The 17,459-nt window shown below is 39.7% G+C and overlaps 1 protein-coding gene and 1 long non-coding RNA gene across 2 annotated transcripts in view; one reads left to right on the forward strand and one right to left on the reverse strand.

Annotated features, from left to right (window-relative positions):
- FBN1 (fibrillin 1) overlaps positions 1–17,459 on the forward strand; it is a 252,069-nt gene that overhangs the window by 224,705 nt on the left and 9,905 nt on the right. Inside the window, exons 60-62 of the mRNA XM_030842674.2 lie at positions 8,444–8,560; positions 8,821–8,949; positions 9,718–9,837. Coding sequence (XP_030698534.1) covers positions 8,444–8,560; positions 8,821–8,949; positions 9,718–9,837 — 366 coding nt within the window. The remainder of the gene's footprint in view (positions 1–8,443; positions 8,561–8,820; positions 8,950–9,717; positions 9,838–17,459) is intronic.
- The window catches only part of LOC132596851 (uncharacterized), a 69,125-nt gene that overhangs the window by 47,660 nt on the left and 4,006 nt on the right, over positions 1–17,459 (reverse strand). Inside the window, exons 5-6 of the long non-coding RNA XR_009563003.1 lie at positions 14,041–14,716; positions 13,390–13,484 (exon numbers count right to left, since the gene is read on the reverse strand). This is a non-coding gene — a long non-coding RNA (uncharacterized lncRNA). The remainder of the gene's footprint in view (positions 1–13,389; positions 13,485–14,040; positions 14,717–17,459) is intronic.

Genomic DNA, 17,459 nt, shown 5'->3' on the forward strand with positions numbered 1-17,459 from the left:
TAAGTCCAACAAAGTTAGCCTAGGTACACAACTAACACAATCAGCTATATAGTACTGTACTGTAATAGTTTTATAATACTTTGCACACAAATAATACACAACAAAACAAACACAAAAAATAAAACATTTTTAATCCTACAGTATAGAACCTTGAAAAGTACAGTAGTACCAGCTACACTAGTGCTGTTTTTACACTTGCTTCCAGACATCCTGGTCTTGAAATAAAGATACTGTACAGTACTGTATTCTATACAGTACTGTACAGTAAAGTACACAAAAGCACAACCACTTGTAGGGGATGCACACACGGCAATGTACACCAGACACATGAACTAACTTACATGATTGATTGGACATGTGAATGCACATTTGCATCTTTGAAAGTTCGCAACTTGAAGGTTCCTATGTAGGCGACTTACTGTATCCTACATCCAAAGACAAAGAAGAAGCCAGAATGAGGTGGTAGGAGGAGCGCAATCGCAATGAAATCAAATCACACACACACTGGGTAGGTGACCCACAAACTGGAAAATAATTATATCACAGAAGTTCTCCCACAGGAGTGAAAGTTCTGAGCCTGACACTGGCTCCCCAGCCTGGGGGTCTGGCAATGCAAAGAGGATCCCCAGAGAAACTGGCTTTGAAGGCCAGTGGGGTTTGACTGCAGGAATTCTACAGGACTGGGGAAAACAGAAAATCTGCTCTTGGAGGTGCACACAAGATCTCATGCGCACCAGGACCCAGGGAAAAAAGCAGTGACCTCATAAGAACCTGGGCCAGACCTACCTGCTGGTAACTGGAGGGGTCTCCTGCAGAGGTAGGGGTGACTGTGGTTCACAGTGGGGACAAACACTGGAGGTGGTGGTTCTGAAGAGTACTGATTGGCATGAGCCCTCCTGGACACTGCCTTTATCTCACCAAGACCTGGCCCCACCCAACAGCCTGTAGGCTCCAGTGCTGGGACACCTCCGGCCAAACAACGAACAGGGCAGAAACACAGCCCCAGCCATCAACAGACAGGCTGCATAAAGTCTTCCTGAGTAACTGCCCACTAAACACACCCCCTGACACAGCACTGCCCACCAGAGGGATAAGACACACCTCCACCCACCAGTGGGCAGGAACCAGTCCCTCCCATCAGGAAGCCTGCACAAGCCTCTTAGGTCTCATCCACCAGGGGGCAGACAGCAGAAGAAGAACTACAACCCTGCAGCCTGCAGAATGGAAACCACCATCGATCACAAAAAGTTAGACAACATGAGACAGCAGAGGAATATGTCCCAGATGAATGAACAAGATAAAATCCCAGAAGAACTAAATGAAGTGGAGATAGGCAATTACTCTGAAAAAGAATTCAGAGTAATGATAGTAAAGATGATCTAAGATCTTGGAAAGAGTGGAGGCATATATTGTGAAGATACAAGAAATGTTTAACAAAGACCTGGAAGAACTAAATAACAAGCAGAGATGAACAATACAATAACTGAAATAAAAAATACACTAGAAGGGATCAATAGCAGAATAAGTGAGGCAGAAGAATGGATGAGTGAGCTGGAAGACAGAATGGTGGAAATCACTGCCATGGAACACAATAAAGGAAAAAGAATGAAAAGAAATGAAGACAGTCTAAGAGACCTCTGGGACAACATTAAATGCACCAACATTTGCATTATAGGGGTCCTAGAAGGATAAAAGAGAGAGAAAGGACCTGAGAAAATATTTGAGGAGATAAATAGCTGAAAACTTCCCTAACATGGGAAAGGAAACAGTCACCCACGTCCAGGAAGCACAGAGAGTCCCAGGCAGGATAAACCCAAGGAGGAACACACCGAGACACATAGTAATCAAACTGACAAAAATTAAACACAAAGAAAAATACTAAAAGCAAGAAGAGAAAAGAAACAACATACAAGGAAACTCTCAGCTAATTTCTCAGCAGACACTCTGCAGGCCAGAAGGGAGTGGCACAATATATTTAAAGTGATGAAAGGGAAAAACCTACAACTAAGAACACTCTGCCCAGCAAGGCTGTCATTCATATTCAGAGAAATCAGAAGCTTTACAGACAAGCAAAAGTTAAGAGAATTCAGCACCACCAAACCAGCTTTGCAAAAAATGCAAAAGGAACTTCTCTAGGCTGAAAAGAAAAGGCCACAACTAGAAACAAGAAAATTATGAATGGAAAAGCTCACTGGTAAAGGCAAACATACAGTAAAGGTAGGAAATCACCTACACCCAAAGAGGATATCAAAACGAGCAATGGTGAGAAGAGGAGAGTACAAATGCAGGATATTGGAAATGCTTTTGAAATTAAAAGACCAGCAACTTAAAACAATCTTGTTTATATACAGACTGCTATATGAAAACCTCATGGTAACCGCAAACTAAAAATCTGCAATAGATACACACACAAAAAAGAAAGAGGAATCCAAGAGAACAAAAGAGGAAGAGAAGACAAAAGACCCTCAAAAACAAAGCCAAAACAATTTTTAAAACAGCAGTAAGAACATACATATTGATGATTACCTTAAGTGTAAATGGATTAAATTCTCCAACTGGTAAACTGGCTGAATGGATAGAAAAACAAGACCCGTATATATGCTGTCCACAAGACACCCACTTCATATCTAGGGACACATACAGACTGAAAATGAGGGGTTGGAAAAGGTATTCCATGCAAATGGAAATCAGAAGAAAGCTGGTAGTAATACTCATTTCAGACAAGATACACTTTAAAGACTGTTACAAGAGACAAAGACAAAGGAGGACACTACATAATGATCAAGGGATCAATCAAAGAAGATATAACAGTTGTAAATATATATGCACCCAACATAGGAGCACCTCAGTATATAAGGCAAATACTTACAGCCATAAAAAGAGAAATTGACAGTAACACAATACTAGTGGGGGACTTTAACACCCCATTTTCATCAATGGAGAGAGAATCCAGACAGGAAATCAGTAAGAAAACATAGGTCTTAAATGACACATCAGACCAGATGGACTTAACTGATAGTTACAAAGCATTTCATCTGAAAGCAACGGAATACACATTCTTCTCAAGTGCACATGGAACATTCTCCAGGATAGATCACATGCTGGGCCACAAAGTGAGCCTTAGTAAAGTTAAGAAAATTGAAATCATGTAAAACATCTTTTCCAACCACAACACTATGAGATTAGAAATCAACTAAAAGAATGTGGAGGCTAAACAATATGCTACTAGGGACTTTCCTGGTAGTCCAGTGGCTAAGGCTCTGCACTCCCAATGCAGGGGGCCCAGGTTCAATCCCTGGTCAGGGAACTAGATCCCACATGGTGCAACTGAAGATCCTGCATGCCACAACTAAAAGATCCCGCAAGTAGCAACAAAGATCCCATGTGCCACAACTAAGACACGGCACACCCAAATAAATATTTAACAATATGCTACTGAAAAACCTATGGATCATTGAAGAAATCAAAGAGGAAATCAAAAAATACCTAGAGACGAATGAAAATGAAAATGAAAACACGACAGTCCAACACCTCTATGGGATGCAACAAAAGCACTTCTACGAGGGAAGTTTATAGCAATACAGTCTTACCTCAGGAAACAAGAAAAATCTCAAGTAAACAACCTAACCTTACACCTAATGCAACTAGAGAAAGATGAACAAACAAAACCCAAAGTTAGTAGAAGGAAAGAAATCAAAAAGATCAGAGCAGAAATAATGAAATAGAGATGAAGAAACAATAGAAAAGATCAATGAAACTAAAAGCTGGTTCTTTGAAAAGATAAACAAAATTGATAAATCTTTAGCCAGACTCATCAAGAAAAAAAGGGAGAGGGCTCAAATCAATAAAATTAGAAATGAAAAAGGAGAAGTTACAACTGACACCACAGAAATACAAAGTATCATAAGAGACTGCTACAAGAAACTGTATGCCAATAAAATGGACAACCTAGAAGAAATAGACAAATTCTTAGAAAGGTACAATCTCTAAAGACAGAACCAGGAAGAAACAGAAAATATGAACAGACCAATCACAAGTACTGAAATTGAAACTGATTAAAGAACCCCCAACAAACAAAAGTTCAGGACCAAATGGCTTCACAGGTGAATTCTATCAAACATTTAGAGAAGAGTTAACACCTATCCTGAAACTGTTAGAAAAAAACTGCAGAGGAAGGAACACTCCCAAACTCATTCTATGAGGCCACCATCACCCTGGTACCAAAACCAGACAAAGATACCTCCAAAAAAGAAAATTACAGGCCAATATCACTGATGAACTTAGATGTAAACATCCTTAACAAAATACTAGCAAACCAAATCCAACAATACATTAAAAGGATCATACACCATGATCAAGTGGGATTTATCCCAGGGATGCAAGGATTTTTCAATATCTGCAAATCAATCAGTGTGATACACTACATCAACAAATTGAAGAATAAAAATCATATAATCATCTCAATAGATTTGCATAAAAATCTTTGGACAAAATGCAAAACCCATTTATGATTTAAAAAAAAAGAACTCTCCAGGAATTGGGCATAGAGGGAACATACCTCAACATAATAAAGCCCATATATGATGAACCTACAGCTAACATCATATTCAATGGTGAAAAGCTGAAAGCATTTCCTCTAAGATTAGGAACCAAACAAGAATGTCCACTCTCGCCACTTCTATTCAATATAGTTGTGGAAGTCCTAGCCATAACAATCAGAGAAAAAAAAGAAAGAAAAGGAATCCAAATTGGAAAAGAAGTAAAACTGTCACTGTTTGCAGATAACATTATGCTATACATAGAAAATCCTAAAGATGCTTCCAGAAAACTACTAGAGCACATCAGTGAATTTGTTAATTTGCAGGATACAAAATTAGTACACAGAAATCTGTTGCATTTCTATACATCAACAACAAAAGATCAGAAAGAGAAATGAAAGAAACAATCCCATTTATCATCGCATCAAAAAGAATAATACACCTAGGAATAAACCTACCTAAAGAGGCAAAAGAACCGTACTCCAAAAACTAAAAGACACTGATGAAAGAAATCGAAGATGACACACACAGATGGAAAGATATACCATGTTCTTGGATTGGAAGAATCAATATTGTCTAAATGACTGTACTACCCAAGGCAATCTACAGATTCATTGCAATCCCTATCAAATTACCAATGGCATTTTCCACAACTACAACAAAATATTTTAACATTTGTATGGAGACACAAAAGATCCCAAATAGACAAAGCAATCTTGAGAAAGAAAAACGGAGCTGGAGGAATCAGGAGGAATCAAGTATCGTCTCACTTCAGACTATACAATGCTACAGTCATCAAAACAGTATGGTACTGGCACAAAAACAGAACTATAGATCAATGGAACAGGATAGAAAGCCCAGAAATAAACCCATGCACTGATGGTCAATTAATCTATGATAAAAGAGGCAAGGCTATACAATGGAGAAAAGACAGTCTCTTCAATAAATGGTACCTGGAAAACTGGACAGCTACATGTAAAAGAATGAAATTAGAACAGTCTTGAACACCATACACAAAAATAAATTCAAAATGGATTAAACACCTAAATGTAAGACTTGATACCTTAAAACTCTTAAGGGAAACCATAGGCAGAACACTTTGACATAATTTTCAATCCATCTCCTAGAGTAATGGAAGTAAAAATAAAAATAAACAAATGGGACCTAATTAAACTCAAAAAGCTCTTGCACAGCAAAGGAAAAACCATAAACAAAACGAAAAGACAACCCACAGAATGGGAGAAAATATTTGCAAATGATGCAACCAACAGGGGATTAATCTCCAAAATCTACAAACACCTCATGCAGCTCTATATCAAACAAACAAACTACCCAATCAAAATATGGACAAAAAATCTAAATAGACATTTCTCCAAAGAGAAATGGAGAAATGTACCCCTTGGCCACACACATGGCCAAGAGGCACATGAAAAGATGCTCAACATCACTAATTATTAGAGAAATGCAAATCAAAACTACAGTGAGATATCATCTCACACCAGTCAGAATGGCCATCATCAAAAAGTCTACAAATAGTAAATGCTGGAGAGTAACCCTCCTACACTGTTGGTGGGAATGTAAATTGGTACAGCCATTATGGAGAACAGTATGGAGGTTCCTTAAAAAACTAAAAATAGAGCTACCATATGATCCAGCGATCCCACTCCTGGGCATATATCTGGAGAAAACCATGGTTCAAAAGGATACATGCACCCCAATGTTCATTGCAACGCTGTTTACAATAGCCAAGACATGGAAACAACTAAGTGTCCATCAATAGAGGAATGGATAAAGAAGATGTGGTACATATATACAATTGAATATTACTTAGCCATTAACAAGAATGAAATAATGCCATTTGCTGCAACATGGATAGACCTGGAGATTATCATACTAAGTGAAGTAAGTCAGACAGAAAAAGACAAATATTTCAATATGATCAATTGCTTATCAATATAAGCAATATGATATTGCTTATATGTGGAATCTAAAAAAAACATACAAATGAACTTATTTACAAAACAGAAACAGACAAACTTAGAAAACAAACTTATGGTTACCAAAGGGGAAAGGTGGGTGGGAGGGACAAATTGGGAGTATGGGATTGATATTGGGAGTTTGGGATTGATATATATACACTACTGTATTTAAAATAGACAACCAACAAGGACTTACTCTATAGCACAGGGAACTCTGCTCAATATTCCACAATAACTTAAATGGGAAAAGAATCTGAAAAAGGATACATGTATATGTATAACTGAATCACTCTGCTGTACACCTGAAAGTAACACAACGTTGTTAATCAACTATACCCCAATATGAAATAAAAATTTTTTTTAAATCACTGAATTGTCCCCCTCACATGTTTGCAGATAAGCTTCAGTAACCGTGTGATGGTGCTCTAGCAAGTCCCCTGGGGTCATAGAGAGGGGAGGCCACCTGCTGGCAGGAGACATACAGCTGCCAATCATGCAGAAACCAGAAAAGCAGAAACAGCAACTCCCCAGCAATGGAAAGAGCACAGGATTGGCTCCTTTTTAAGAGATGTCAGCACCGGGAGAAATATGGGCAGTTCTTTAGTTCAGGTCCACTCCAGATATTAGTCTAGCCAGGAACTGGCACTGATTTGCAGCTCCAAGTACAGCTCTGTATACAGTGATAAAAGAAGATCACAAGAAAGGGAGGGAGGCAGGCAGAGAGCCAAGCAGGAAGGAAGGTAGGCCGATAGATTTCTAAATTCTCTGCAGTTTCTTTTTTTTTTAATTAAAATTCTACTAAAAGCTAGAACACACTTTGTATCTCTTAAAGGTTTAAAATAGCTATGGAGTTCAGAAAGAGCCAGAAGCTCTGGCAGTGAGGAAAGAGGCCTGGTCAAAGCGGAGGATTTTATTGAGAAGTGGAAAATAATGTTGGATAAATACCGTAGGCAGTCTTTAAAAAAATGCTATTGGCTTATCAGAATGATTTTTTTTTCTTTCCTTTGTTTCCTTCCTGATTACTCAATTTTGTTTTATCCAAAGGAGAATCTAAACAAAAAAGTTAGATTGGTTTGGTTTGACCTGGTTGACCAGCTCATTTGAGAAGATTAAAAACAGCAAACAGGAAAGAACCAAGCAGAGAAATTCATTTCCACCCTCAACATTTCTTTTTTTTAATTAATTAATTAATTAATTTTTTTTAAAATTAATTAATTTTTGGCTGTGTTGGGTCTTCATTGCTGCAGGCGGGCTTTCTCTAGTTGCGGCGAGCGGGGGCTACTCTTTGTTGCGGTGTGCAGGCTTCTCATTGTGGTGGCTTCTCTTGTTGTGGAGCACAGGCTCTAGGCGCGTGGGCTTCAGTAGTTGTGGCTTGTGGGCTCAGTAGTTGTGGCTCACGGGCTTCAGTAGTTGTGGTACACAGGCTTAGTTGCTCCGTTGCATGTGGGATCTTCCCAGACCAGGGCTCAAACCCTGGTGTCCCAATGTCCCCAGCACTGGCAGGCAGATTCTTAACCACTGTGCCACCATGGAAGCCCAACATTTCTTTTTATATTTTAACTTGAATAGATCTTTTCAGTGCTTTGGAAATTTTTGAGAATCCTTAATCTTTTATTTCATTTTGTAATTCATTTAAATTTTATAATTTATTGGACATTTCTTTGCTGAGAAATTTCTGCATTCCTATAACTAAAGGGAATGGGTTTTTCTTGGATCCCCAAAGAAATGCATTTTTGGTCTGAACTGAAACCATGCTTTATCTTTCAAACCCTTATCTCCTGGGTTCCTCCTAGCCATTTGCTGTGGCTCTCTTCTGACCAGGTCATTTGCGATGTAGAAAAGAAAACTCAGAGCTGCTCCCTAGGGCAGCTTCCAGGTACCTGGGCTTCAGCTCAATTCCAATGCCCATCTTGCATTTTCTTATAGATCTTGATGAGTGTGCAACTAAGCAGCACAACTGCCAGTTCCTGTGTGTTAACACCATTGGCAGCTTCACATGTAAATGTCCTCCTGGATTTACCCAACACCATACTGCCTGCATTGGTAAGTGGGAGGGGAAAAATCCTATATGGAGTGCAACTATTCCTCTAAGGGATTGTTTTCGAGCACTTCTGCTGTTGGAATAAGAAGATAAAACTCAAAAAAATATGTGAGTACATGTATGTGTGTCTCTGTGTGCATGCGTGTATGTGAAAAGTTATTGGCGTTTTCTCAGCAAATCACCCTTCTTTCTTTCTTTTAAACAACACAAAGACAGCTTCGGGGAAGTTTCACCCTCTCCTTTCCCCCACTGCTTCTTACAGATAACAATGAATGCACCTCTGACATCAACCTGTGTGGGTCTAAGGGCATTTGCCAGAATACTCCTGGAAGCTTCACCTGTGAATGCCAGCGGGGATTCTCACTTGATCAGAGCGGTGCCAGCTGTGAAGGTGCGTGGAGCCCTTAGCTTGATCCAGCTGGTCGGTCCTTGTGGAGGGGGCCTATAAACACCTGCAGCATCATCCTCTATGAGACATCAGAACTGAGCACAGGGGAGATAGCCAGCTGAAGATGGGAAGTGTTTTCTCTAGTTTGCACGGGTCCCATATCTTAAGAGATCCATCTTTTGTCTCATGCTTGACTGTGTCCATAACACATGCTTCTCCTGAATATAACAAGACTTTTTCCACTCAGTTGTTCATTTCGTCTAATAGGGAATGACCCAGTCAAGAAAAATAGCTAGATTCCTGAATTTCACTAATTTTCTAGTCACTGGATCCAGAGTCTTAGAAGGATTCCCTCAATGTGGATTAAGTATATGAGGAATAGCTCTTCTGCTAGTATAGGATTAAATGTTTTACTTATATTTTTTAGGATTTTGTTTCTGTACTGACATTTTGGTTTCTAATTCTGGCACAAATAAGGAAATATAAGTAATTTACACGGCTGTCTCACAGTGCTCTTGTGCCTTGCATTAGTTTCTTCGTCATTTTTATCTGTGGACTTTACCAGGGATAGATGAATGGTTTTTTCCTTGGACTTATCAAAAGCTCCAGAGTAGATATTCTTGAAGTTTTTGGTGGTAGAATAATTTTTTAAGGATCAGATTTCTTACTAAAATTGCCTTTCACTTTCATATGCTTATAAATGTTGCTTCAGAGAACACCTCTGAGACAAGCATTGATGTGACTTAAAGGCGACTCTGCCTTCCTTTTCAGATGTGGACGAGTGCGAAGGAAACCATCGCTGCCAGCATGGCTGCCAGAACATCATCGGCGGCTACAGGTGCAGCTGCCCCCAGGGCTATCTCCAGCACTACCAATGGAACCAGTGTGTCGGCAAGTAGTTTTCCCTTGTTCACAAGATGAATTGCTATCAGCTCCTATGAGTCAGAAAACTGCTTTCTTTCTAAAAACTTTCAACTTGTCATTGAAGCAACAAATACCATTTCAAACTGTCCGTACCTGTTGAATCCAGAAGGAAGTCACAGCCTTTGCAAAGTAGCAAACTAAGAAAAAAAAAAATAATGATAAAGGGTATTTTGAGGGCGTTTGAAATGAAATGTCCCCAGAATTCCTTGACTCCCAATATCCCCTTGCTCTCCTGCTTCATTGCTAGTCATCAGCCCACATGGAGTTCTCTTCACCTTAGAGGCCAACAAAATCCTGCTTCTGACTGTAGTTTATCAGCCAGCGACAGGCTGTTATGAGCAACTTTTGGCCAGAAGATGCAGAAGTGGTTCCATTGAGTGCTATACATCTTTGGGGCAGAGTGCAAGCAACAAACACAGAAAGTTTTTTTCAGGATTGCTAATTTGCTTTGAATAATAAGGGAGTCCCCTAGAATCTCCCATTAAATTGAAGCTGTCATTTTTGATTCCACAGTATCATAGGAAAATAACTCTTAATGCACATCAGAGAATCCCAACATTGCAAATTTAGAGGGACCCCAAGCCATCTAGCCCAAGCCCTTTGTTTTACTGATGAAGGCTTAGAAGCCCAGGAAGGAAAGGTAGTCTGTCCTTACCAGTTCTTTGGTGGCAGGACCAGAGCTAGAACCCAAGGCTCTTAACTTCATGTTTTAGGGCTGCCTTTCTAGCGTCACCTTCACTTGTTTGCTTGTTTTTTTCATTCAGCAAGTAGCACTGCAAGCTTTGTGCTCTGGTGACCTGTTTTGGCTGCCACTCTGTTGGCTACAGAGCCCTACTTAGCAAAAACAAAGGGCAACTGCCTTCTGGGTGGCTGCTCCACATTGCAACGCTTGACTTTACTCCAAATGAAGACACATTTGGTACGTGCTCATTTATCAAACGCGTGTCTCTCTCATCTGGTTTGATTCTTTACAAGATGCAGTTTTGCAGAGGTGAGTAGTCTTGGCTAAAATGACCACAGTGCTAGAGTTTAGGCTGCACAGCTTGCTGATGAGCTGTCTGGTTTTAATCAAAAGCCCTTTGTTATCAGCTCAGGAAGGTCTTGGATTTTAATCACCAGTTTCTGACATTGTTCACAGAACTTCCAGCATGAGCTTTGTTGATTCAATACCCAGCATATGAGCCTATCTGCCCTTATTACGTAGGTCCCTTGAATGAAACTGGAGCTGTGGAGAAGAGTATAAAAGAGGTGAGGTCTGTCACTGCTGGGCCTTAACCCTCCTCTTCCTACACTCAGTCCAGAAATAGTAGAGATAGCCAGGTCATGTCCTCGTTGCCTGGAGATTCTATTTTGGCCCCATGAAGATCATCTCCTGCCTGGGACTTGTAGAAGAATGAGTCTATTAGGAAGTGGGAAGAGAGGGGAGGATGAAGATGGCAGAATAGGAGGAATGTGGAGCTCACCTCCCCCCCACAAACACATCAAAAATACGTCTACATGTGGAGCAACTCTCACGGAAAACCAACTGGAAACTGGCAGAAGACTTCTTATTCAACTGAAGTGGCAGGAAAGATCTCCATGAAGCTGGGTAGGGTGGAAAAAATAAAATAAAAAAGAAGGCATTGGGATGCAACTGGAACCCCTGGGACGATCTGTGAAGAAGGGAAGGTCCACGTGGACAGCCCTCACCCTGAGGAGCTTCCTTGCCTGCTGGGAGGTCTGCTGGGACAGATGGAGGGAACTGGACTCTGCTTGTGAGGAGTGCACACGTGCCGGCTTGCTAGCAGTCAGGGTGGAGAGAGACCAGCGCTGACAGCTGCCAGCTTGCCACACTCCTCAGTCTGAAACTCAGTGTGGGGCTGGGCTGCCAGTATAAGCAGTGACTAAGTGCTGAATCTCAGGCAGGGGAGGGTCTGGCCACAGTGGATTTTGTCAGCACACACGCCAGGTGGTGCCACAGAAACGCGTGGCTTGGGTGGACAGGCCCTGGAAAGGAGTATGCAGAGGTGGTTTCTGGCAAGAGCACTCATCTCCACCCATTCCACCCCACAGCCTGCAGCCGGATCTGGGGTGGGCAGATCCTCAGAGTGGCCTGTCACAGAGGCAGTCCAGGTTCCACACAGTAGCACAACCACCTTGATTCCTGCAGCCACAGCACCCTGGCCTCCAGCAGCAGCCCACTCCACACCACAGCCTGGCACTAGGTCTGGGACGAACACAACAGAAAGGGACACAACCTTGGGCTGCTTCTCAGCAGAACCATGGACACCCGCATGGGTGGCACTTAGGTTTGCTGTGACCACACGGGCCTTACTTGCTTCGGCAGTCACCTCCTTTGGGACAGAGCACACCCTCAAGGGCAATGGAGCCTGACCAAACGTGACCCTCAGGGCTTCTACTCCAACAGCTGTGGAGCAGACACCACCCTGACGGGGCTGTGACAGCCACAGAGCAGAAGGGAGGCCCCACCCAACATCCAGTGCAGGCTATGGAGGCACAACACCAATCACATCCTCTGTCTAAGGAAGAATGGCCAGCACACTCTGAGGAAAGACGTGGCTGGCATCCATACCATAAATAGCCTTCTCACCAAAAGTATTGGAATCACACAGTCTACAAAGGGATGCTCCCACAGAAAACACCCCTTCAAGACCAGAGTAGATCACTTTCTCTGTCTCTATGAATTTAGGAGAAACAGTTAAGTAAAATGAAAAAGCATAGGAACTCTTCCCAGTTAAAAGAATAAGAGAAACCCCCCTGAAAAAAACAGATAATGTAATAGACCTCACCAGTCTACTAAACCCAAGTTCAAAAAGGAGGTAAGAAAAATGCTAAAGAATTAATAAAGATTATCAATAGAAATGAAGATTAAACAATGAACTAGAAACTATAAAGAGGAACCAGGCAAAATTAGACAACTCAACGGCTGAGATAAAAACCAATCTAGAAGCAATGAATAGCACAGTAAATAACACAGAAGAACAAATAAGTGATCTGGAAGACAGAATAATGGAAATAACCCAATCACAACAGCAGACAGAAAGAAAAGTGAAAAAAATGAAAGCAACATATGGGGCCTATGAGATAATACAAAGTGTGCCAATCTACACATAACAGGGGTTCCAGAAGGAGAAGAGAGAGGGAAGGGGATCTAAAGTGTATTTGAAGAAATTATGGCTGAAAACTTCCCAACCCTAAAGAAGAAAACAGATATCCAGGTACAGGAAGCACAAAGGGTCCCAAACAAGATGAAACTAAACAGACCCACACTAAGACATATCATAATTAAAATGGCAAGAGTTAAAGAGAGGATTCTAAAGGTAGCAAGAGAAAGATTCAGCTTATTTCTCTGCAGAAACTTTGCAGGCCAGAGGGAGTGTCATGATATAATCAAAGTCTTGAAAGGGAAAAACCTGCAACCTAAGATACTCTACACTTGGCAACATTATCATTTAGAATACAAGGAGAGAGAAAAAATTTCTCAGATAAACAAAAAGAATTCAGCAATACTAAACCTACCTTAAAAGAAATATTGAGGGAATTCCCTGGTAGTCCAGTTATGGGACTCCACGCTTCCACTGCAGAGGGCATGAGTGTTATCCCTGGTCAGGGAACTAAGCTCCCACGTGCCATGTGGTGCAGCCAGGAAAAAAAAAGAAAAACAAAAGAAATATTGAAAGGTCTTCTCTAAATAGAAAAGCAAGAATCTATAGGAAAGGGATAATCCCAATAGGAAAGGCAAATATATAAAAGGATTGCAGATCACTTAAGCCAGTACATAGATTAAAAAACAATCAAAAAATTGTTGTAAAGGTGATTATATCTACAATTAATAGCAAAAGCAAACATGAAGGTGTAAAATAGGACATCAAAATCACAAAATTTGGAGGAGGGGACTAAAAATTGTAGATTGTTTAGAATGTGTTTGAGCTTATATGACTATCAGTTTAAAGTAAGTAGATATAGTTATGGGTCAACATACTTGAAAACCAGGGTAACCACAAATTAAAAACATAAAATAGATTCATAAAAACCAAAAAGAAGGAAACTCAAACATAATATTTAAAAAACCATCAAACCACAAAAGGAAAAACAAAAAAGAAGACATGAACAAAGAAGAACTACAAAATCAACTGGAGAACAAGGTTTAAAATGACAATAAGTACATACCTCTCAATAATTACTTTAAATGTCAATGGACTAAATGCTCTGATTGAAAGACACAGTGGCAGATTGGATAAAAAACAAGAACCTAGGGCTTCCCTGGTGGCGCAGTGGTTGAGAGTCCACCTGCCAATGCAGGGGACACAGGTTCATGCCCCGGTCTGGGAAGATCCCACATGCCGCAGAGTGGCTGGGCCCGTGAGCCATGGCCACTGAGCCTGTGCGTCCAGAGCCTGTGCTCCGCAATGGGAGAGGCCACAACAGTGAGAGGCCTGCATACCACAAAAAAAAAAAAAAAAACAAGAACCTATAATATGCAGCCTACAAGACACTCACTTCAGGGAGAAAGACACACAGATTGAAAGTGAGGGGATGGAAAAAGATATTTCATGCAAATGGAAATGACGAGAAAACAGGGGTAGGAATACTCATATCAGGCAAAATAGACTTTAAAACAAAGTCCATAAAGAAAAAGAAGGACATTATATAATGATAAAGGGATCACTACAAGAAGAGTATATTACGCTCAATAATACATGCACCCAATATAGGAGCACCTAAATATATAAAACAAATACTAACAGACATAAAGGGTGAAATTGACAGGAATACAATGATAGTAAGAGACTTACACCCTAATGACACCAATGGACAGATCTTCCTCAGTGAGGCAGCAGAGGTCCTAAATGACACAACAGACCAGTTGGACTTAATTGATATCTACAGGACACTACATCCAAAATAAAAACACCAGAATACACCTTCTTTTCAAACGCACATGGAACATTCTCTAGGATAGACCGCTTCCCAGGTTACAAAACAAGCATTAAGAACTTTAAGAGAATATAAATTATTTCAATCATCTTTTCTGACCACAATAGTATGAAACGAGAAATCAACCACAGAAAGAAAAATGGGGAAAAAAATGAACACATGGAGACTAAACAACATGCTACTAAAAAACCCAATGGGTTAACAATGAAATCAAAGAAGAAATCAGAAAATACCTCGAGACAAACAACAATGGAAACACAAACTTACACAATCTATGGGATGCAGCAAAAACAGTTTCAAGAGGGAAGTTCACAGCAATACAGGCCTTCCTCAAAAACAAGAAAAATCTCAAACAACCTAACCTACCACCTAAAAGAATTAGAAAAACAACAAGCAAAACCTAAAGTCAGCAGAAGGAAATAAGAAAGATCAGAGAGGGAATAGAGATTTTTTAAAAACCCAGAAAAGATCAATAAAACCAAGAACCAGTTTTTTGAAAAGATAACCCAAATTGACAAACCACTAGCCAGGCTCACCAAGAAGAAAAGAGAGGACCCAAAGAAACAAAATAAGAAATGAAAGAGGAGAAATAACAACTGATACCACAGAAATACAAAAAATCAAAAGAGAATACTATGAACAGTTATATGCCAACAAATTGGACAACGTAGAAGAAATGGACACGTTTTTAGAAACATACAGCCTGCCAAAACTGAATCAAGAAGAAACAGATAATTTGAACAGACCAGATAATTTGAACAGACCAATCACTAGAAGTAAAATAGAATCTGTAATGAAAAAAACTCCTTGCAAACAAAAGTCCAGAACCGGACTGCTTCACTGGGGAATTCTACCAAATATACAAAGAAGAACTTATACTAGCCTTCTCAAACTATTCCAAAAGATTTAAGAGGAGGTAACACTCCCAAAGTCATTATATGAAGCCACCATCACCCTGATGCCAAAACCAGACAAAGACACTACACAAAAAGAAAATTACAGCCCAATATCTTTGATGAATATAGATGCAAAAATCCTCAATAAAATTTTAGCAAACTGAATCCAACAATACATAAAAAGGATCATACACCATGATCAAGTTGGATTCATTCCTAGGTCACAAAGGTGGCTCACATGCAAAATCAATGTGTTACACCACATCAACAAAGGGAAAGACAAAAACCACATGATCATCTCAACAGATGCAGAAGAAGCATTTGATAAAATTCAACATCCATTCATGATAAAAACTCTCACCAAAGTGGGTAAAGAGGGAACATATCCCAACATCATAAAAGCCATTACGACAAACCAACAGCCAATATAATGTTAAATGGTGAAAAGCTGAAAGCCTTCCCACTAAAATCTGGAAAAAGACAAGGATGCCCACTCTCTCACCATTTCTATTCAACATAGTATTGGAAATCCTAGCCACAGCAATCATAGAAGAAATAAAAGGTATCCAAATTGGAAGCAAAGAGGTAAAACTGTCACTATTTGCAGATGACATGATACTCTATATGGAGAACCCTAAAGACTCCAGACAAAAACTGTTGGAACTAATAAATGAATTCAGCAAGGTAGCAGGATACAAGATTAATATATAGAAATCTGTTCCATTTCCTTACACCAACAATATAAGTAAAAAAAAAAAAAAAATCCTGTTTAAAATCACATCAATAAAATGAAATACCTAGGAATAAACTTTACCAAGGAAGTGAAAAACCTATATGCTGAAAACTATAAAACATTAATAAAGGATTAATAAAGGATGATTCAGAGAAATGGAAAGATATCTCATGCTCTTGGATTAGAAAAATTAATGTTGTTAAAATGGACATACTACTCAAAGCAATGTATAGATTTAATGTGATCCCTATCAAATTTCCTGTGACATTTTTCACAGAACTAGAAAGAAATCCCAAAATTTATATGGAACCACCGAAGACCCAGAATTTTCAAAGCAATTCCAAGGAAAAAGAACAAAGCTGCAGGCATAAACCTTCCAGAATTCAGACTATAATACAAAGCTGAAATAATCAAAACAGCACGGTACTGGCACAAAAACATACATATAAATCAGCGGAACAGATAGAGAGCCCAGAAATAAACCCACGCACCTACAGTCAATTAATCTGCAACAAAGGAAGCAAGAATATACAATGGAGAAAAGACAATCTCTTCAGCAAATGGTTCTGGGAAAGCTGGACAACCACATGTAAATCAGTGAAGTTAGAACACTCCGTCACACCATATACAAAAATAAACTCAAGATGGTTTAAAGACCTAAATATGAGACATGACACCATGAAATTCCTAGAAGAGAACATAGGCAAAACATTCTTGGACATAAATCGTAGCAATATTTTCTTAGATCAGTCTCCCAAAGCAAAAGAAATAAAAGCAAAAATAAACAAATGGTATCTAATCAAACTTAAAAGCTTTTGTACAGCAAAGGAAACCATCAACAAAATGAAAAGACAACTTATGGAATGGGAGAAAATATTTGCAAATGATGAAACCGACAAGGGGTTAATATCCAAAATACACAAACAGCTCATACAACTCAGTATCAAAAAAACAAACAACCCAATCAAAAAGTGGACAGAAGACCTAAATAGTCATTTCTCCAAAGAAGACAAACAGATGAC

The sequence above is a fragment of the Globicephala melas genome, chromosome 2 (assembly GCF_963455315.2).
Source record: "Globicephala melas chromosome 2, mGloMel1.2, whole genome shotgun sequence".
NCBI lineage: Eukaryota > Metazoa > Chordata > Mammalia > Artiodactyla > Delphinidae > Globicephala > Globicephala melas.